This window comes from Lepisosteus oculatus, chromosome 19, assembly GCF_040954835.1.
Source record: "Lepisosteus oculatus isolate fLepOcu1 chromosome 19, fLepOcu1.hap2, whole genome shotgun sequence".
In the NCBI taxonomy this organism is placed as follows: Eukaryota; Metazoa; Chordata; class Actinopteri; order Semionotiformes; family Lepisosteidae; genus Lepisosteus; species Lepisosteus oculatus.
This window is the reverse complement of record NC_090714.1, coordinates 682,386-705,244: the sequence shown is the minus strand read 5'-3', so window position 1 is coordinate 705,244 and position 22,859 is coordinate 682,386. Positions and strand designations below refer to the sequence as shown.

The 22,859-nt window shown below is 44.0% G+C and overlaps 2 protein-coding genes across 4 annotated transcripts in view; one reads left to right on the top strand and one right to left on the bottom strand.

Annotated features, from left to right (window-relative positions):
- LOC102696074 (SEC14-like protein 5) overlaps positions 1-954 on the top strand; it is a 55,547-nt gene extending 54,593 nt beyond the window's left edge. Inside the window, exon 18 of the mRNA XM_069181071.1 lies at positions 856-954. The gene's annotated coding sequence lies outside the window, so the exon portion shown is untranslated. The remainder of the gene's footprint in view (positions 1-855) is intronic.
- Positions 314-21,855, bottom strand: LOC102683133 (general transcription factor 3C polypeptide 1). Of its 3 annotated transcripts, none has more exons than XM_015359840.2 (37): positions 21,450-21,855; positions 20,980-21,189; positions 19,590-19,766; positions 19,296-19,439; positions 18,914-19,010; positions 18,122-18,245; positions 17,614-17,775; positions 17,029-17,144; positions 16,220-16,541; positions 15,734-15,945; positions 15,499-15,635; positions 15,073-15,226; positions 14,495-14,598; positions 14,158-14,348; positions 13,602-13,922; positions 13,122-13,267; positions 12,513-12,610; positions 12,336-12,432; positions 11,757-11,934; positions 11,119-11,257; positions 10,242-10,377; positions 9,919-10,000; positions 9,641-9,826; positions 8,618-8,778; positions 8,315-8,457; positions 7,848-7,929; positions 7,329-7,441; positions 6,666-6,728; positions 6,486-6,579; positions 5,537-5,709; positions 5,124-5,411; positions 4,126-4,367; positions 2,696-2,982; positions 1,787-2,288; positions 1,517-1,574; positions 1,160-1,355; positions 314-1,076 (listed from the first exon to the last, which is right to left on the bottom strand). In XM_015359840.2, the coding sequence occupies exons 1-37, from the start codon at positions 21,668-21,670 to the stop codon at positions 864-866; spliced, it is 6,369 nt and encodes a 2,122-aa protein (XP_015215326.2). In that variant the 5' UTR covers positions 21,671-21,855; the 3' UTR covers positions 314-863. The 3 variants fall into 3 exon arrangements, with proteins under 3 accessions (XP_015215326.2, XP_015215327.2, XP_015215328.2); XM_015359841.2 differs by having other exon boundaries at positions 9,650-9,826; XM_015359842.2 differs by lacking the exon at positions 314-1,076 and having other exon boundaries at positions 1,239-1,375.
- Between the last annotated feature and the right edge of the window lie 1,004 nt (positions 21,856-22,859).

Genomic DNA, 22,859 nt, shown 5'->3' with positions numbered 1-22,859 from the left:
ATCTGCAGTATTGTTCTTGATGGAGCACACAGAATGCACTAAGGTTTTTGTAAAATGACAGATTGTTTCCAATTTACTACCTTAAATGTCTTCAGCATAATTTAAAGCCTTTCAGAAATAACCAAAAGCTAGTAAAATTAATTCCTCATCAAATCCAAATAAAGAATTTTAACTTGAATATATACCATGACTAGTGGTCAACAATATTGGTATAATAATAAGGGCAATTTCAGTGAAAATATTTTTAAGGACTACCTAACCAAACCTAAACGTATCCCTTTTTAAAATAACACTGAAAGAATGAGTACTAAAAGATTTACAGTGGCATCTTTATTGAAAAATAAAACTGTAATGGTAGCAATATCGAGGGTACAACACTAGCTCATTGATCAGTGTTTTAAGACAAAGGCATTCAAAAGTTTTCAAATTGAATTGAGTAATTTATTCATAAGAAAGTTTAGAGATTTTTTGAAACTGTATAAAAATAAACATTTCTATCATTAAACCTCGTCTGTGTTTTTATTATTTCCTAGAGATATTAAATGACATAATAAACCCACCTTACAATATCACAGCTCAGCTTTCTGAACAATGCTTGTGCCAAATAAAATAATTGTTTCAGCAAAGAAAGTGCTGAAAATAGATGAAAAGTAACACTATAATTTACAAGAAAAGAAAAGACTTATAATACTTCATAATGAAAGTTAATTTTTGAAAACCCTTTCTTTCGTCTTGACCGTTAAACCAGCCATCATTGTTAATAATGAAGCTCCACAGCCTACATATTCGGCAAACTAAAGACAGACCATTTTTCTGTGGTCTCCTGTGCCCCTTCCATGTGTTGTTGTATCTCAGGTAGGACTTTACTGGACCCACTTATTCCAGTTGGGTTCAGATGGGAACACTCTGCCCAGTCGCAGGCAGCAGTCCACCGAGGGCTCGTAAAAGACAGTGGAGGTGGTGCCGGGCTGCAGCTGCTCCTCCTGCTGGTCTGCAAAGTCTTGTCTTGAGAAAAGAGAGGCATGAGCCTCCCTCTTGATGTGCCTCTTCCGGACGCAGCCCATTTCTTCGAGCCCCTGGCGCGAGAGAAAACAACATCAGCGTTCCAGCTCCCTTCCTGCAGAGATGTCCTCTTAGGCAGAGGCGAGAGCGTTCTCACCTGCAGGAGCTCCAGGACGACAACAGGCTGTAAAACGCCACTGTAGTGCTCTATCAGGACGCCCTCCGGGACCCCCGGCCTGCTCATGACGTGGAACAGCAAGGCCTCCAGCATGCCTTTACACACCGGCCTGTTCAGAGTGCCGTCCACGACCCGCCACGGCCGGCTCACGAAGCTCACCCTCCCGCGCTCGCCCCTGCGCCAATCAGAGGGTCACTGCCCGCGGTCTCGCAGAAGAGCGCACCAAAACATGTTTGCCAAGAGGAAGATGGGATGAAACAGAAAAGTGCCACAAAAGTACTGGGGACAGGAAGGGAATGGTTTTTATTAAAAAGAGCTGAATCTGGAATTGCGTACCTGTCACCCACTGTTTCCGATGTTGTGCTACACGGGTCATCGTCATCCGTTGGGCCACCTTAATGGTTGACGATAAAAGCCAGTTTTTAGTACTCTTACCAAAAAGTTGGAATTTTGCACTAATGGAAATGTTGGCACAGCATCCAATGTGTGCTTGAGTTAAATCCAATTAAATAAGAAGAATGCAATCAGAAACAGCAGAGAAAATACATCCCATTCACAGACTACTACTTTCAACAAGACACAAAGAAAGCAGAATGATCTGCTCACCTCCAACATTCGGTTTTGAGGCTGCTCCCTCATGTGAAGCGGACATCTGGTCAGTGCTGGATGACACTGCACCGTCCAAAACTGAGCTACCTTCTTCCATCTCTGTATCTCCCAAGTGATCTTTGTTGTTTTGACTTTCCTCATCAATGCCTCTTGCTTGGGGTGCGTTGTTACATTCTTCTGTGCTCTGCGAAGGGTCTGCTCTGTCACAGCTGGACGTCCTCAGGCTCTGGTCCTGACCTTGTTCCTCTGAATGAACTGTATCCACGGTCACTTCGCTATCAGATTCCAAATGAGGCACTTTCCCAGGAGGCGGGCCCTTCTCCAGACACGGCTCCTCCAGTTTTCTCTTCCTGGCTCCCGATGGGTCCCCACTAACGGCCTTATCCTTTGGCGTTATACTGTTATTTACATGAAGCACCCAAGGATCCAAATACTTGAATGCAACCAGCCGCACTGTATTGCCACCAACTTCGATTATTTCCTCCAAACTGATCAGGTCCTACAGTGAAACGGGAAGTGGGATATTTCAAGCTACAGTACGTGATCCTAAAAAGACAACGTTCAATCCGCAGAAGCTCAGCTGTGTTCACAATCACTTTCATAATCGGAACATCCGGAGTAAAACGGTTTTAACATCTCGAAGGACGCAGAACAGTTCCGGTCAAATAAAATACAGCACCTAGTACAAGCCTTGCCACACCTTGCTGTGCTGCCAGAAGCCAACAGACTTAGTTTTAACGCCAGAGACGGCAGAATAACAGGACTACAGGCACCCTTCACATCAGGGTGTTGATCACTACAGCTCAGACACGCACCGTTCTTATGAACAGTAAGAGATAACCAGCTGGATGTAAAAGCAGCAGCCTCACTGCCCCACTCCCACACAGCACACCCATGGCGGCTCACCTCGAGGTACTGGCACAAGCTTCTCGTGCGGCCGTCTCCCTTCTCCTCAAAGCCAGCAAAGCGCCTCCTCAGCTGGAGCTTGTCGCAGCCATAGAATCGGGAGTCTTCGATCGCGCTGCACACGTCGAGCACCGCCTGGAGGTCCTCGGGGCTGTAGCCGCAGCGGTCGATGCACCAGGACTGGAAGCGCTCGAGTCTGTTCGAATCGTCGCTCCTCGTCAGGAGCCGAGTGAAGCTGCTGGGCAAGCAGGCCTCTCCGTGGACAATCTCATCCAGGAAAGAAGGAGCTGAAAAACATGTGGAGGGGTGGGGTTTGTGAGAACACGGGGACCGCAAATGAGAGGAAGCCACTCCAGCCCCTCTTGCGGGTTTGGTGGTTTAGTAGCTGAGCCATTTCATCCAGCCATTACTACCAGGGGTCCAGAGTCTGGGCAGCCATGATTCTCGTGAATGGGAATCGTGTTTCCAGTACCCGAAGTGTGGGAAGAAGCGTTTCCTATTCTTTTTCTGAATGAATTCCTTTTAGTTTACACCTGTGACCCTGTGTCTTTGTTTTGCGTGGAGCACGAAATACTTCCCTGAATTCATCTCATGTATGCCATCCCCTCAGTAATTTCTATACATGAATTCAATCTCCTCTCCATTTCCCCTAACGAGGACACAATCAGCCTCTGCCTCTGCACCTGCCTGCCTGTGAAGTGACTGTCTGAATGTTTCTACAAGACACTCCATCCTTTTATCCTTTGTGATTTGCTATGCATGCTTTGGTATTATACTGTGTGTTTTTAATCCATGTACTACCTGGCATTCTGACTGATTTATTCCTAACGACCTCTAAAGCACCCTCACACGTGGCTGTGACTGTGCCCAACATCATGGCATGGGCTTATTTCTCAGCCTGGGGCCCCCCAGTTTTCACAGCATGTAGCTAGACTACACCAACCACACGGCCTGTAACTGCAAACGAGAAAACAAAACACACATTTTAAAACTCTTTTTAAAAATGCCAAACTCACAAAATGCTACAAAAGAATGGCAAAAAAACATTCTAAAAACTGACTCTCGATGTGCCAATCCCTTAACAACGTAGTTCAAGTAGGGGGTTGCGTCAGCAGGCGTATGCTGCAAAGGAGCAAGTAAAGATTTATTCCCTGCTCAAAAGAGAAGGAAAGAAACATTTCGGCTGTGGAGCCTTCTCCGGGTGTGAATCACTAAATCACTAATGAACCATTATCTCTATCTTATCATTGTGATATGCTGTTTCTTTTCTTTTCAGGATTGGAATAAACCTTTACTTGTTACGTAATAACATTACATTAAGATTGGAAATCATGTAGGTTTTCCACTAAGGACTAAATGGTTTTCAATACTGTAGTGGAAACCTATATCAAGGGAACTTGTGCTTCTTCTCGGCCGATTTCTGGACTGACCTGCGGGGAGGAAGTGGCTGTGGGCAGGAGTGCAGCGGAGTTTCAGCTTCATCTGGCAGGAGTTCACCACGATGTTGTCGTTGGGGTTGAGGTTCCGCAGGCTGACGATGCCTGGGGCGCAGTAGCCCTTCATCAGCAGGTAGTTCGTGTGGGAGGCCTGTCTCGCCTTCACCTCAATCTTACGCTTGCTTTCACACTCCTCTGCTTCATCTTCATCTTCCTCATCCATCTCCTTGCCCATGCTGAATAACCATTGACAAACACACAACAGCGCATATCAAACATGTAGAAAAAAAACATCTGTGTGAAAGATATGTTGAGGTTAACGTCTAAACAGGCCTGCTTTAAAAGAAACCTAGTGGATAAAAATGTACTGGGGGTCACTGACTGAAAATGCTGCTCAGTTTACACATTTTTAACAGATCACAAGAAATGTAAATACACACAAATAGAATAGACATGGCATTTTATAGGCACGTCTATTACCAGCCCTTCTGTAACAGCGAAGCACACGTCACACAAGCTTGTGTTTTTGCAATATCAGGATTTAATTAGGGCTCCCAGGCGGCTTAACCAGTGAAGGTGCTCATTTAGAAGGCAGATCGAATCCTAGATTCCACCACAGATGTGCCGGACTAGGGCCTGAGTCGTGTCATAGCCAACGATGACCAGCTTCTTCAAGGGGCAGCACGCCAGGGGAGTAGGGTGGGCATCAGCACACTACTTTCCACCCTCTGGCATAACAGCTGGCTCCTTCTTTGACTCGCTGGGCACCAGTGAGAGAGATGCCACTCCTGCAATCAGCGCTGATTCGAGTGTGAGGCACGTGCAGCTCGTCTCTAGAGACGGACATGTCACAAGGAGCGCTCTGCACCTCGAGATCTCCCACGCCTTCGCCACAGTCTAACAAAAGCTGGGCGAGTGTAAAAAATGAACTGAATTCAAATCTTTAAAAAAACAGTCACGACTAGGTCTAGATGAGCAGAAGCTCTAGTCACCTTTTCACAACCTCATTGTCCACCATAGTGCTATCCACCACCACAATCTGCTCAGGAATGGACACCTCCACGGAGAGCAAGCCCAGGATGAAGAGGGACAAGCTGGCCAGGCAGTGGCCTCCGAGGGCGTCCAGGGAGAAGACCACCATGCCGGGCTCCGAGTCCGCAGCCTCCTGGTCCTGGAAGGAGAAGGTGTTGGCTCTGTCCTCTCTGCCAGCAGACCTGAGCCTCTCCAGGAACTGGAAGGACTCCGTGCAGAGGGAGCTCGGGAAGCGCCAGGTGAAGCACCTGTATTGAACAGCAAACACAGAAAAGGCAAAGGTTTTTCGGCTGAACGGATCTCAAGCTACCCCTGAACCACGAATCATCTGAAATCCGAGTAACGACAAGCGACTGCAGGGAGAGGCGCCCACCTGTAGTAAGACTGAGACAGCTGGTAGGACATGGGCACGAAGGGCAGCGCCCGGCTCTTCTTGGGCCCAGACCGGCAGCTGACCCGCCGGCGGTTCACCAGCCCGCGCTGCTGGCACTTCAGGAAGGCCTGGCACAGCACCTCGTCCCGGTACTGGATGTACAGGTGGAACGTCTGGGAGCACAAGAGAGCACCGCGAGTACACCTGGGCATGCTACATGCAGGTCCTTTTCCCGAATCGGGAAAAAGTGTTTTTTGGTGGGGAGGTTAAGTTTTAACATATGCTCAGTGTTAGTGATAGTGGAAATGATTTGAATTCTGCAGATTTTAATCTCTCAACCATTCTGGCTCACAGTTTCAATACAAAAAACAGCAGAAGGACCTAACAGTGGTGACAACTGACCCGAATGAGCAAGGATAAATTAAACAATGAGAGCGGTTCCTTAGGCCTAAAAAACTAAGGAAGAGCCTAGTTTTTTTTATTTATAAACTAACAAATTTGTCACAGATTCAAGACAGACAGAGACACTATACTGTAAAAAAAATGCCAGCTTTCAGATGAGACATAAAACTGAGATCCTGACTTTCCATAATCATTAAAAATCCCAGGGCATTTCTCAAAAAGAGGTGGGGTGTAACCCCGGCATCCTGGCCAAATTTTCCCCTGGCCTTTACCCATCATGGCTTCCTAATAATCCCCATTTCTGAACTGGCTTCATCACTCTGCTCTCCTCCCCACTGAGAGCTGGTGTGCTGGGAGCGTTCTGGCGCACTATGGCTGCCGTCACATCATCCAGGTGCGCTTTGAGTGGAGTGTCCAGAAAAGCTCTATGTAAGTATATCTAACTGTAGGGATATTATTATTACATTCCTGTCCTTTCAGTGCCATTTAAAGAGAAGACAATAAGAACTGGAAAAAGAATCACCTAACGTGACTGGGGTTTCTTTACCTGAAAGGAGCGGCAGGACTTCATTTGTAGATTTGAAAGTGCCAGTGTACTCTGGATGAGATTATTCAGCACAATGGCGTGGATATCTTCCTGGCTAGAATTACAAAAAAAAAACAATTTAGAGAGAAACATAGGAAATATTTTCCTAAAAGCAATTAACAACAGGTATTTATTCAATACCTTGTCAGAATGTCTTGCTGGATTTCTCTTTCAGTTTCATCTTCAATAACATACACACTGAACCTGTGAGGAATTTAACACAAAGCAGCTCATAATCAGTATCAAATATTAACAAATACCATAAAAACTGGCAAGCAAAAGAAAACTATCATTCTACGCATGGATGTTTTTAGAAAAATAAGATACTGCATATTGATTAAATGTTTTTTTAAGTCATTTTGTCAGATCAGTTACGAGTGTCATACAGACTGAGACTAACTGCTGCATATGGATGGTGTGTTCATCTATGGATGCCCTGCTAGGCAGACTTCAGTTCCACGAGTTGCACATCTGGAGCTCAGAACCCAGTGAACAGATGTGTGCTTGTACAGACTGTAAGAGCTAAATCGGAGGCGCAAAGCATTTATCACAGATCTGGCCACATATCTGGTGCTACTAGCCTGTCACTTTCACATTAATCTGCACATTGATGCCACCTGTCTGTTCAATACAATATCTGCTCCATAAAATGGTCATTTTCCTGATAGGAACTTTGTGAATTGTTTTAAAGTTTCTTCTGATCCTCAGTGTATTATTAAATAAAGGTTCATTTTTAAAAACATTTTTAAAATAATTACTGTTAGTTTATTTTAAAAATGGGTTACAAAACTTTTTCCAACTCACCTTCTAAAGAGTTCCTCTTTAGTATCTGGGATTTTCAGACCGGAAGTTCCAGCGGAAGAACTAAATTTCTGCCTCAGCACCTCAACAAACTCTTTGAATTCTGCTGCACACACCTATTGTGTAACATTCCAGCTGTTAATCGATGATTTACAATAAATGCCCAAAAAATAATTTAAGAGAACCTCCTAGGAAGATTCAGAAGACATTTTCCATTTTTTATCTAAGTGAACTTTAAGAAAGATTATTCTATTACATATTGTACAATAAAAGACTAAACAGACAATCATTTTTTGCAAGAACAACCTATTAGATTACACAGCTTTCTTTTCTTTTATATCAATGGCTTTTCAAGCAAAACTTTAGTTCCAGCATCACAGATAACCATTAACTCACCCTTAGATTTCAGTTTCAGAAAAGAAACAAGAACTGTTCAAATCAAAAGGATCCATTTCAAATCTGTGTGTGAAACTGTAATCTTATACATTTTTTTCGTTTATTTTTCATATTGAAATTAGTTACCTCAGGATTTTCATAGTCATTATTCCTGTTCACAAATTCATCAGCAAGTGGCTTGTCCTGGTAGACTTCAGCCAGGCAAATTCTAAAATTAAATATGGTAGAAGAAACGCAGTAAATAAGTAGGAAATGCACAGTACTCAGCCACTTTTCACTGTCTGTAAAACCTTTTTTACTTGCATGATCATGTAAATTAAATTTCACCTCTACCAGTCCAAGCAGTGGCTGCTCTTAAAAAACATCTTATTCAGCAAGATCTTGCAGAATTAGTGTCAGTACTCTAACACAGCAACTCTTCAGAAACTACAGTGGGGCGAACCTTTTTACCTCGAAAAAAATCTTTATAGTCATGATTTGGAATTTTAACCACTAAAAGACATGCAAACTTTTAAAGCATTGCAGAAAAGGAAAAGGGTGTACTTTGTACATACATGACGAATTATCCAGAATATAAAAGCATGGGCACTCACTTAAAGTTGAGGTAGGTCTGAGAGTTCTTCATGATGTATCGAGATCTGCGCCCCACTGAAAGAGATGTCTTATCCAAAGACTCTTCAAACTGAGAGTGCAAAAGGTCTCTCACAACTTGCCAAGGGACAAAAGGCTTCTTGATCTGACAAACAGTTGACAGCGCATTTCATCAAGTTAAAAGACATACTGTAACAAAACGTGTGTGAATAACTGAATAAGGGAGGTCAAAATGACAAATGAGGAAATCAACCACGTCTGAACACCAGTTTGCTAAATGAACGGAGATGGAGAATCTCCCTGACCTTCCGGTTGAGGACGTGGCTGGCGACCCGGCAGAGCATGAGGAAGCCGTCCTCCTGGGCGCTCCAGCACACGCGCTGCCGCGTCATCCTCTGCAACGCGCTGCGGTCCGCCTCGTCGTGGAAGCGCGGCTGCCGGCGGCGCTGCGCATCCTTCTTCTCTTCTGAGGAAGACGAGAGAAAACGGGTCCATCTCACCGCAGTCAAGACCAACCGCAAGGGCTTGAGGGGACCTACGGTGGACATGTCGCCTTTAAAAGCAACCACCTCGAGAGACAGCACCGTGAGGCACTTTCCAGGACCCTAAATGGACTATTGTGTCAGAAAATCAATGAAGATTACCGATGCTTACAATTACATCAAATGCCAAAAATCTCAAATGCAGACAAAACCAAAAAAGTTTCAGCTTGATTCAAAAGCACCCAAAGTGGCCGAGTCCCTGATTTCCTTGGGGAAGGTGTAACCACGCAGGCTCACATTAATGATAGTTTTGGCTACTAATGTTCCTTTTAACCAGTTTTGATTGCATTTTAGATAATCTTGTTTAGAAAAAAAGTGTTCAGTGCCAACTAGCAATGTGTTCTACAAATCAGAAAACAGCTTAAACACTGCATTTCTGGTCTTTCGTCATCGTTCACGTACGCCACTGTTTTATTCCGAGTATTGCAAGGTAGATCTCGTGTTCAACAACAGGACATTACTGCAAATACGAAGCAACAGAAGCACCTCAATTAAGTTATCAGAAGCATGACATGCTAGTCACACAGGATGTGAAACAAATCAAAAGCACTCTGTCAAAAGACAACAAACGTTAGTTCAAGTCATGAAGATAAAAACACAATCTTGTTTCACATTCAACAATTTTATGTGCGTGGTTTTGATAAACAGCCTGAGCTGACTCGAAACACTTTCAAAGGGAATTTCATGACCACAAAACACCAAAAGACAGAAGCCCTGAAATTTTAGTACAAAGCATTCATCATCAAATTTCATACATTTAATTGAAATTTCAATCAAGAAGATTACCTTTCTTACCCTTTGTCTTTTTCTTCCCTTTTTTCTCGGTGCTCTTTTTCAGTCTCTTGCGCTTCTGATTTCTCCCACCACGGACTCGCATGTTTCTGGTGTCACTGCGTTGATTTTCAATCAGAACTTCATCCTCTTTCATGACGTCCAGGAGCCTGGACTCCACTATTCTATTCACCACGCTGCCTGAAGGAAGAAAATAACAGACGTCCGTCACATGGCTCCATAACACAGCAGCAAACCCCAAATCCACGGTTAAAAACAGCAGCATTTCTTACTCTCAAATGAAAGAGGCAGAGGATGTTTCCTCAAAAAGGTTTTCAGCCTCAGTGTAGGTCTTCCATCAAGAGTGCCACTACCCTGCACGGATGAAGAAGAAAATATTGCTGGGGGAAAAAAACAACTTAAATCCCTTATCAAATCCATTTCATTTTGCCTGTAGAAACAAAATTCAAGGGCCACTGAAAGCGCTGCATTTCCACAAACTGTTGAAAGATCAAAAGAGATTTTCTCATACTCATCCTTAAATCATCAAAACACTAAACAAATGCTCAGCCTGTTCTTTTAAATATGTTTTTTAAAAAAGAATAACGCAGCTCACGCTCTTTGTTTTGTTCAGAATGTAACTCGTCCAAATCCAGTTGCGTTTCAGGTGGCTGAAGAAGCTGGAGTCCAGCCCCGCGGCACCTTGACCGTCCCCGGGGATAAGTCCTTCGTCTGTCACTTCGCGGCTCCCCCTGCAAGAACAGGCAAAACCCACACATGACCACAAAGTCCCGTGACAACTGTGCTGCGGCTCCACAGTGCCTCCAGTGTGGCCTGTAACAGTCGACACGAACACTCGGCGATGAACCATGTATACACATCTTTCTTCAAGAGAAGAGTTCTAGCAATGCTCCAGAGCCACATTTCATGTTGAAAGATGCTCAATGGGCAAAACTGTGACCAAAAATCAAAAACTAAAATAGGCTGATGGCATACGCGTCCAACCCATTTACAATGGCAGACCTACTATTTCAGGAGAAGGCAAGAAAACTGATGAACCCCAGTAAACTGGCAGAGCTTGAGCAAGCTGAGCAGGTTGGTGAGGAAGAACAGAGCTCAAGATGTAACTGCTGCCAAAGCTTCTTCCGTCTAGTGTTGACAAGTCACGCAAGAAACATTTACGTTTTTATTTCTTCATTAACGTTTGTGAAGACTGATCACTTTTCACCCGTGGTCAATGTGATGACGTTTTGAATAAAAATATGTACTTCAAAAAGAATCACCAAAATGGAACAGCACTGGAAAGATATTCAAGAATTATAATTCCAGAACATCTTAGGGTAACTAACTAAAGAGTTTGTTTTGAAACAGTTACTTATGTAGTTTATCTTCCAAAGAACTATGTTTTTACACAGTTATGGAGCCTTGAAAAGTGCTTTCAGAAGTGTCTACATTAGTTCTGAGGATGCTGACCCATGCTGCACCTACACTACCTTGCCAGTTCAATCATTCGAGAGAGGTCTTTGCTGGACTGCTTCTCGGCAGAGAATTTGGTCTCCATCGCTGGATCTGCAGTGTTTATCTGGTCTTCTGGGGCAGAGCTCTTCTTTGCCCGAGGCCATCTGACAACACCTGCAATTAATGGCAGCAGTTAGATGCATGAATTTAACAATAACCGGTTTTTGTTATTCACACCAATCTGGAAGACCCAGTTGCATGTCTTTATGTCTTGGCAGCACAATTGTCTATTCCAGGTCGGATGGGTAAGACAAATGAATGTTCATTAAAAATCCCGTGGGATTATTGAAAGAAAAGGGGAATGAGGACCCTGCTGTGTGATGGGCTGTTGGTGCCAGGTGGGTACCGCTCTTCAGTGTCTGTTGAAGCGTGCCACTCCCTACATTAAAGAGCCTTGGAATCTTGTGGAATGAAGAGTGCTCTAGGAATGCAATTCATAATTGTTACAATTATAATTAGTATTGCTGTGGTAACACTTGCTGTGATATTTGAATAGGGGAAAGATATTTCTTTAAAAACAGGGAGCTGCACCACTGCATCACCAGTTCCACAGCTGGTCACAATTACATGAGAATGAACCGGGATGTGGGACTGTAGCAGCAGGACACTGTACCTAAGGGCGTGTTCAGACAGACACACTGCATATCAAACCAGAAGTTCTTCACATCCTGCAAGGTGTTGAAAGTATAAAAGCGCCTCTCAAAAGGGCGATTTCCCCGGACCAGGTTATAGTGTGGCTCACAGGAGGTGGTATCCACAATGGTGGCTTTTCTCTTGAGATAAATAAAGACCTATAGGAGAGAGAAACAACAGAATAAACCTCAGTACGGACCACACGTATTAAATCCTGGATCTAAACTGTATCTTTAGATATGTTACACATTTATTCAAGAAAAAAATATTTAAATCAGCTTAAACGGGAGTATATTAACAACCTCCCAAACAACAATTTCCACACTACAATCTGAAATATATAACCTGCACCCAGACAATTCCGAATAATCTGCAGAAAAGTTCACTTGGTATTTTTGTCCACATCACTTCACCTTATATTAGCAGTAATATTCAATAAAAGAAAGTGTGTTTCTAATCAGCTTTTTCTTACATTTATTTCATTTCTTCTTTATCTACAAACAGAACATGGAGAACGCAGTTACCATTTTAATTTTTATATATATATAATTAAGACTACCTGGTCTTTGTCTTGAAATTTTTCTGAAGGTCCAAACTGGAGAAGCCCCATGTAGCACAAACGTTGCATGCTCTCGTAAAAGGAAAATATATACTTCCTGTAATTACAAAAGCATGACTACATTTAAGTTCCTTCCCATAACTTGCAATTGTCAACTACGAAAAGAAGAGAAAGTACCTCTTATACAGAAGCTGTTTCTTCATCTTCCCTGGCAAGAACCTGACGAGATAATGCTGTTTGATGGGATCATTGAGAAAGTCCTCCAAGCCATCCACCTTGTGTCACGACACACACAAGAGAAAACCAGAATCGTCACCTGATCACCCTGTACAGCAGCTCAGGAGACACTCAAGAGAATCCTCGGTCTTTATTAATGAATTTGGGTTTATAATAGCATCAGTTGCCTTTTAGAATTAAACTGCATTAGCAGAAATTCAAACATAAAAGAATTCAAAACATTATTCATACTAGTTACAGTAATGCTAGCCAACTGAACTCTGACCTACAGTGAGCTTTCAGAAACCCCACTACTTCCTACATATTTATACTCGTCATTACCATTTCAAACCCAAGGTCTTAATCGTGATTCCATACGGTGAAAATGAAAACACTTCTTTATTCTGCTCATGGCTCAACATAAAAAATATTCAGAAATACAGAGGTAAAACTAAATGTTTTTTTTCCCCCCCAAAGACTGATCCCACTTCTTCAAAGAGGCTTCAAGAGGCTTGGTTGGATATTCACAATATTGTTAACCTGGTCGATTTAAAAACACAACTCTTTTACCTTGTAGCTGACTTGGAAGATCTGGATGAAAATGGAGAGCGGCAGGCAAAGCAAAATATCACTTGTAAGGGCCCATCCGTAGCCGAACTCCCTGTGGATGGGGGTGGGGGGAATATACCTCTTCCAGGACAGATCGTCCACGTACACTGCAGGGCGGAAACACAAGCCGTGAGCAGAGCTCCTGTCCCGTTCACACCACGGAAAGAAAGAAGCAGCACCGAGGAGAGGAGGGGGGTGACATCTGAGTGTATACAACAAACGTGAAAACTGCAGCAGTGCTGAAAATCAGACTGTCCTTTTAAAGTGCAAGAATAAAAACAAGAATCAGAGTTTCGAAACGACACTGGCTCTTGTTTTCCACTTGTTTCCACACAGGTCACCATCATCCTTTGAGAATTTAAATGAAAGACTCAGCCAAAGAAAGCAGCATGTCCTGACAATTGCTGGTAAGGCAGACCGGACTAGATGGCTGTGAATTACCAGTTTTGTCGACGGACGACTGATCTTTCTCAGCACCTCCATCAGTCCCGGAAGGGCACTCGCTTTCTTTAGCCGCCTCCTTTCCTTCGCTCACGCCCTGCGACGCCGCTTCCTGGCTGGCTGCTGCCGACTGCGGATCGCCCTGACTGGCCGGGCTGCCGTGTCCCGGCTCCTCGTCCCGCCCCTCCGGCGCCAGGGGCTTCGGGCTCTGGCTCTCGTCCCTCAGAGGATGGCCGTACATGAGGTACCACAGGAACAGGTGCACCAGCCTCAGTCTCAGCATCTTGGGCTGAAAGCCCAGCGACCGGCCTAGCCCTGGAACTACAGAGCACATGTTCTACAATTAAACACCCCCCCGCCAGAAAAACACACACTTCGAAATAGTTTAAATGCTAATTTTGCTCTCATTGCTCCATTTTAGCATCCAGCAAGGAAATCATATTTACATCATATTACATTCACATAAAATAACACATGTCAGGCAGCAGTGAAGAGTGAGAACGAGGGCATTTCAAGAAGCTAAAGCGAAGACTGGCACTCGAGGGTCGGTGCTCACTGATGGTGGGCTGGAAGTTCTTCAGCTGGGAGACTCCCATCTTCTCATCAGTCTTGCTGGCTGCTGCTCCCGATGAGCCCTCTCCCTTCCTCAGCTCCTCGGGAGTCGGAAGACCCTCCCTCTCCTGGTCTCCCCCGTCTCTCGCAGGCCCAGACTCGGCACTCTCTGTCTGAGCCAGTCCAGGTTTAACTCTGTAGATTGAAATTTAAGAAAATAAACGAAAAAAAGAACCTTATAAAGTCACAACAAAAGAACGTCCAACATCCAAAAAAAGAAAAGCAGGAAACACTTGGGCTCCTATGTGCATATCTCTGTACCCTCAAGGAAATATTCTTACCGATGAGCTGAGTAAGAGCTAGAAATTCGGAATCGAATTTGTTCAATGGCACTTTTAACCAAAGGATCATCTTGAAGAATGGAGGGGTGAACCACGAACTCCACCTGCAGATACAAATGCACCAATATCCATCAAAGTCCCATTTCAAAAAGAATGATTCTACAGATAACAGATTCTGTAGCTGTACTTGGTGTTGATGTTTTTGCATGCCCACTTACGTATAAATGTATATCTACACTTATATAATATATAAATTATACTATATCCACAATAAAATACAATGTCATTTGTTCCTATTTTATTTTGAAAGCTTTGGACACGTTACATCCATGGAACAGGTGGTACCGTGGTCAGCGTCACTGCCTCAGCAGCTGCCTGAACACGCTCCTTCTCCCTGCAGGAGTACGAGCACTGCCACTAAGACTTAGGACAAGACTGATGAGAGCTGAAAACTGCATGTCTTAGTTTCAGGAAGTACAAAATAGACTTTCAGCTTATTGTAATACCGACATGATCTACCGCCTCCTCACTCTGTGCCTGGGCAAACACATTCTAAGAACAAACACTTTCAGAATGACCTTTTTACTGACGCCGTCTTGTATGATTGTTGTGCGATACAGTCTCAGCAGTCCCTCCTGTGAGAGCTTACGCACAAGTCTCAAAATGGACTTTTTGCAACATTTGGTGACGACTCCATCCTGTTTTTCTTCATCCATTATCATCTTCTGCAACCTAAAAAATGATCACAGAATTCAACCATTCTCTGAATGAAATGTAAGCTCAGTTACTGACTTCATTCTGCAAGAAAACCGTAAAAACAATTAGCTTGCATGATTTTCATACATAAGCTCACTTCTAAAAAGTGGATAAGAAACCACAAAACAGCTGTAATGGGCTTTAACATCTTTTTTTCAAAACAATCTGCCATTTAGGTTAATCCATGTTCAAACGTGAGCAAGTTCCCTCTCCTTCAGAACTACAGAGATTCAGAAAACCTTCCTTACGTGTACAGGTTTTCGATCAGTTTGAGGCTCCTGACAGCTTCTATTATAAGATTCTTGCGTTTTAGCAGCCTGTATGTCTCATGGGGCCTCTCCTGAGACTTAGACTTTGACTTCTTCTTTGGCACTACATCAAGATCCTAGGAAAAAAAACAAACATTTCAAAATATTTTATAAAGATCAGGTCCGTGAGCATCGCAAAGTATCTTAAGACAAATCTTACGATTGAAAACCACACCTTTGATTGATCCATCGTAACTTCTTCAATAACAGTAACGCTCCCCTCATTGTCTACTGAATGAAAGCTGCTGCTCTGATTTGCTGCTTGCTCAGAAAACTCCATGCTGATGTCAGAGTTATCCAGAGTTGCATGAATATCTTCTTTTCCTATTGTGGTTTCTGCCAAGTCAAGATTATCACGTCGTCTTTTCAAAGCAGGTATATTTAATTCTGAAATCCGGGAAGAAAAAAAGATTGATTAAAAAGTCATTAAAATCTTATGAAATTCATATTCCCACTCTGAACGTAAACTAGCAGTCCAAGCGGACATTGATCCATCTCCTGCTTTACTTCCAGAATTCCTCAGATCTGTAATTCCTGAGGAACATAATTACATCCTGGATGTGTATGTTTGGAAGTGCACTGAATTATCTGCTTCATCTTCTTTGTGAAATGAGAAGTTGGTACAGGAGGTGAAGCAGAAGGCTGGCACATTAGATCTTACTTTTATTTGGCGTCGAGTGCTGAACAGCATGATGGCGTCTGGACTTTCGGAAGAGTGACCTGGTGTTGACCTTCAACACTCTGCGCCGCGTGGCCCTGCCGCCGGTTGCCCCGGGACCCTCCTCTTCCTCCTCCGTGCTGGAGTGGCCCGGGGAGAGGGCGCCCTTGGGCTGCGCGCGCCGCGCCGCACAGCCACTGCCCGTCGTCAGCTCCTCGCTGCGGGCCTTCTCCTTCTCGAACTGCTGGATCAGGCTGCTCTGCCCCACGTGCGTCCGGCTGATGTACTTGGTGGTACGCTGACGGCCCTCGTCCTCCATGAAGCCCTTTCACCCAGCAGGTCAGAACAGGGTGTCAGCCCAGGCAAAGCAAACAGTTAAACTCTCTCAGCAGCCAGGAACAAGGCAAAGGCTACAGCCAGTCCACTGCAGGGCGGACTCACACATTCACCCACAGGCACACCAAGGGCAATTAGGACATTTCAGAAACAACATGCTTCTGTTGGGAGGAAACCAAAGCCACCAGTGAAAAGCCAATGTGGACACAGGAACATGCAGACTCCACACCGAAGGTGTCTTAGACTGGAATCAGATCTAAGACTTAGGAGCTGTGCAGTGGTGGCCATGCCACTCATAAAAGTGATATTTTTTTCTTAGCTTTTTCTGCACAAAATACAACAGTTTGTGTAAAGATCCAATTTCAAATATTCTACGGTGCAGAATTTAAAAGCTTGTAACAATGCCACCTCCAACAACCCAGTGACATTACAGTCTGCACTTGTGTACCTGCAAACAAAAAGGCACAACGTCCTACCTTGATGAGCTCGTATCGTTCCAGAAGACGACATATCATACGCGCTTCCAGTTTTCCAATATTCATATGTCTTCTGACTTCTGCCTGGGAAATTCCTTTGGTTCCTCTGTTCTCAACTGTTTATCAATCACATAACATTAAAGAATGCATTAAATAACAATCTAAGAATACGATTCAAAAGCTCTTAATTTTTAGCACTGCCCACATCTGTAATAATGAAACCGTTTAGTGTGGGAGTAGCTGCCCACACCAGGGATTAAAATGTGAAAATATGTCATGTTTAAGTCTGTACCCTGCAGAGGTTGTGTTCTTTTCACTTAGAGATTCAGTGAAACATGCAGTTTGTCCAGAAAGTTTGAGAGAAAACTCACGCAAACACACAAACACTGGGAGAACATGCAGATTACACATACACAGGCGCCCGGGTCAAAAACTAAACTCAGGGCCTTGCACCTCTTAGGCATTTGCACAAACCACCATCACAATACCATCCATTTCTCTACACTTACAGCAGGAGAACAGAATCAGTGGTGCTCTGACTAGTTAACACACCCAGAAGCAAACAAAACGACAGACTAAACATACTTATTTCAAAAGCCTGAGTGAGCATGTCTCTCTCCCAGAACCGCCCGCTTGACTGGGCACTCTTCCTGACACCATCGTCCTCCTCGTTATCGTCCTCGTCATCCTCCACCTTCTTCCTGTACTCCTTCAGGAGTTTGAGGCAGCGCACAGTGACATCCGTGCCTGAGGGAAGAAAGATTTCCTGGGATTCATGCGAGCCCTCCAGTGAGGAACAGCCCCACTGGTTTCACATAACACTTTCAGAGAACCGCCTGCTGTGCTTTTCTGTCAGTATTTACAGCAGGAAAATTATTTTCCTTTTGATTCCTGTAAGTGAAATGGCAGCTGACAGGATCTTTGTTGCAGAACATGATGCAGGTTCAGCAAAGCCTGAAATCAGGAAAGATATCCTTCTCAAAATGCCATCCAGGATTCAGTACAGATGTTACGACAGGGCCCACATGCAACAGGTCTTTAATTGCAACACATCTCCCCATGAGGCACCCAGAGCAGCTCCTGGCAGGCGTACCTTTTTTTGTCTTGCACGGCCCCCCCTGGGGGTTCAGCTCCTGCAGGGGCACGGTGACAGTCTGAGCCAGGCCTGCCGTGCACATGTACTGGTACATCCTCTTGAAGGTCTTCTCACTGACGCCCTGAGCAAGCACACCGCCGAGGGATGCCACGGCCCCCCGGTTTGGACATTGCACGATTAGAAAGCAAGCTTTAAGAGCATTGTTTACAAAACAGAATTGAAGCCGATAAGGAGAACGAATGAATTATGCATAACTGAAAATGCATTATTGTGGAAGACTTTGAACATATAAAGAAGTCTTGATCCAGCAGGCCTTTTAGCGTGATAATGGATGGTGCTAAAGACATTCCTGCACTGCCACAAGGAGGGGCTATTTAGGAATAAAGCTCAATACATAACGAAATACAATGAAATAAAAAGCTTTCTCCACCCCAAATACGTTTGAACATTTCCTGATCTTTACCACTACTTATAAACACATTATTCAAAACGTGTACTTGCTAAAAACAATAACCACAACATCATTTACACAGTAAGTAACTACACAGTACTGTGTGTTTTGGTCATGAATCCTGCCATTATACAACATCACACGGATATTGTATAATCCATGCACAATATGGACAGCATAGGGAGCCCTAGATCAGGGAAAAACACATGAAGCAAAAATGACCGTTGGTACTGCATATGATGCATTTCATTTAAAAACTGTCAATATGTACATCATTTTTCCCATTTCCAGTATTTCATATTTAAAGCAATGCTTCGGGTGATGTTAGTGCATCTTACCACTTCCTCTTTCAGGCCATTCATGATGGCCATTCTATCAGGTTTGGCTGCCAAGACATTGGAGACTCTTTCCATAAGAATGTCATACTTGCTCCTCCTAAAACAATGATCAGAATACCTCATTTAACAACACAAATTTTTAAAGCTCCTTGTGTAAGAGAATTGCAAAGTCTCAGTTCTGTTGAGATTTAACTGCTAGAGACAAGTACTCATTTAGTTGTATACGACAGTTTGAAAACACCAAGCCAGGTCCAGGAATGAAGATTCAATAGGGGGTGACATAAGGGTTTCAGAAGAGCCATTTCATTCTGACTTGACGTAACAGATTCCCTCTTTGTGACTCTCACCCACGCGCTACACTGCTGAAACACTCCAGGTTTACCTGTCGATGTGAAACCTCTTTAGCAGAAGAAGCACAGAGTGCTGCTGGCTCCCACTGGGCAGCCGGATGACATGTGACTGAAGAGTGACCAGGCCGTTTCTGTCCAGCACCTTCCTCAGGTAGTGCAACTTCCTCGCATCGGTTCTGCAAATTGATGGAAATTGGGAATGTGAAATTCGAACACTCATACAGATCGAGGGCTGCTTCCCTTCTTGTTCTGGGCATTTCCTTGTTGCCAGTGAAATAATCAAAAAACACAATTTTTCAGATTAGAGGACAGACATGTGCTTTTACTTGAAGGCTTTGCAGTGCAGGTCTCTCTGCAGCTCGCCCTGCCAGCGAGACCTCCCCAGGCGCTCCAGGATGCAGTAGGAGTAGTCCGGCAGCGTCAGGTCCGGGTCGCCCTCCCAGCCGATCAGGGCGCGGAAGCGGACCCTCTGAGAGGCCACCAGCACCAGCCGCTCGTCCCACCTGAGGGCGACGGACAGAGGAGCTTCACTCGCTCTGCGCCGCCGCGGCTCGGCCACTCGACACCGGGAGCCGTTCACCTCGCACGCAGGAGCGCTGAGCCGAGCTCAGAGGAAAACGAGAAGACCACAGGTAACTCTGAAGCCCTACGTCACGGGTCACGGGTGTCCAGTTCTGCTTCCTTCGACCAGTTTGACACCTTCAGGCCTGAAGGCTCAGCAGGTCTGGATCCCCTGCTCTCAGGCTTCTTTAAAACATTCAGGGAACTCGGAACATGGGCACTTAACTGTTAATAATCTCCAAAAACATGCTCTGATCAAATGACTGCCTTCACGGGTGCTGAAAGTCAAACAGAATACGGAAGCTAATGCGCTCTTTAAAAAAACATTGTTTTTTTTCACAAAATGTGGAGGCAGAAAAAAGGAAACATCTGGCGCCAATCAATCCTTCATCAGCACATTTACCAAACATTCAGTCTCCATGTCCACATAAATATTCAACTACATCAATATCGAAGCCATAAAGTAACAGATCTCAAAATACAAATCTGTCAAATCAAATATAATCCAACAATTAAACCTAATTCTATATCTAGCTAGACAATTAACATTTTATCTCAATATGCACGTGTGCCAGTAAACGGATGTAAACATGTTAGAACCCAATAAACAAAGCACAAACATACAATCATATTAAAAAATAAACACTTGTGTTTAAAATGTCCAGAGATTTTACTGAAACAATAAGTTGACAGTAAATAACAGGAGTGTTTTTTTTATAGCAAATCTAAAAAAAAACACTGATAGAGCTGATTTTTTATTAATATCAAATAGATTTATGTTCCTATTTATGTATAGGAATCCAGAAAACTTCTTTCTGGGGCAGTAATTAAAGTTGGCCTTCACCCTTACTAAGTAAACAGTTTCAGTACACCAAATTCTGGGAGAGAATAGTCAGGACTATATGCCATGATTCATAAACATGTTTGGCGTTGAGGATATTCAAGTGACATTATAGACTGTTAAATCTATAAAGTATAGTCCTTACCTACAGTTTGTAAGTGCACCAATTAAGGCTTGACGATGTAATATAAAATATTCAGAGTAATACTGGCTTCCTTCAATCCTGTTGACATACCCACACATACCATTTTAAACTTGCAAACCTTTTTTCACAGACAAGGCTGTAGTTATAGACTTGGACACTTTAGACTTGCCTTTGAAATGCATCTTCTAGTGTACAGCACGGCTGCAAGTCTGCACTCCTTATCCGAGATGTTATGTTGACCCTCTCGTTAAAGAACCGACAAGATCCTTTGATTCCATGTTTATTGTCAAAAACGATGTGGACAGGGTAGATGTCTTCTGACGAACCCATGTCCCTTCTAATCTCCTGAATTCCAGTTTCTGGATCAATGTCCTTAAATCTGGAAGAAAAACGAGCACATACATGCATATATCTATAAATTAAACAGATATACCGTGTACAAAGAGATGTCAGGACGTATCAGTCCGTTGAATTACGTTTCAAGTTAGTAAACTGCACAGAATAAACTACTATTAAACTATCACAATCATCAGCTGCACAACAAAGACTGAAAGCAGTTATTATCCTAGGTGTACCAGTTTACTGAAGCCCAAGCCTGAGTAAACACAGCTGGCAACCTGCACACTAGCGTGAACTTACCTGTCCACCAGCACTAGAGGCGGCCTCTTCTCCGGGAGCTCGTAAAACTCGATTTCAGGATTGCAGACCAAAGACTGCCAAAGAAATTGCTTTGATGCAGGGTCCAGGTTCAGAGGGAATTTGGGAATCCGGTTTTCCACCCTGAGCCAGAGCGCAGGGATTGTAACACCGTCCAGCCCTTCGAGAGCCACTTCATCCACCAGCATCTGCAGCGCATCCATCGCGACCAACACACCTGACACCGCCCGCAGCGCAGGGCGAGAGACAAAAACTACAACTGCTTCGCTGGCTTAATAGGGGAACGCGACAAAAGTCACCCACTTTTCAATTATACTCTTCCATGACCATGACAGCAACATCAGACTCCTGCTCTCTCTTGTCACTCTGTTGATATCGTGCGCATGTGACCATACACAGGATGACCTTTGACCTCGCGTCTTACGTTTTACGTACACGCCTTGTGCGTGCCGTAACGGTGACCTCATCAACCCAACACCGGGACGCCATATTTGAAGCGCTGTACGGCATGTTTTTCCACTTGTACAGGGAGGAGGTGCCAGAGCTGCCAAGCCCGGTGCATAAATTCACATTCTTCACACAAGTAATTAGCCTCAATCTGGCAGGATGTTTGGGCTCATTACCGAGTGAAAAACAAACGTACCACTTACAGGTAGCGTGCCTCGGAGAATTGCATGAAACTGGAGAATAATAGAAATAATAGACTGTCTCATTTCTCCAAATTCCAAAGCTTCACCACCCCCTCTGGTAGTAAACTGTTGGAGTTGAAAACTTAAATTAAAAACTTACAAGTTTAACAATCAGCTTAAAATTAAAAGAAATTATTTTATTTGTATCTATGAAGCAAATTTTAAAGAGACAGAATAGCATCCTGAGGCAAAGCACCCCCACATCACACTACCGCCATGTTTGAGTGTTGGTATGAGGTTCTTCCTGTGGAATACTAGGTTTGCTTTACGCCAGACATAATGGGACCCATGTCATCCAAAAAGTTCCACTTTTGACTCATCTGTCCATAGAACATTCTCCCACAAGGCTTGGGGATCATCCAGCTGCTTCTTAGCAAATGAGAGATGAGCATTTTTGTTCTTCTTGGTTAGCAGTGGTTTCCGCCTGGCTACTCTCCCATGAAGCCCTCTTTCTGATGGTGGAGTCATGACCACTCACCTTAGCTGAGGCAAGAGAAGCCTGCAGTTCTTTGGATGTTTTTTAGGATCCTTTGTGACTTCCTGGGTGATGTTACACTGCGCCTTGGAGAAGTTTTGGCAGGCCGGCCACTCCTGGGAAGATTCACTACTGTTCCAGGTGTTCTCCATTTGGAGACTGTCTCTCACTGTGGTTCGGTGGAGTCCCAGAGCCTTAGAAATGGCTTTGTAACCCTTTATACACTGA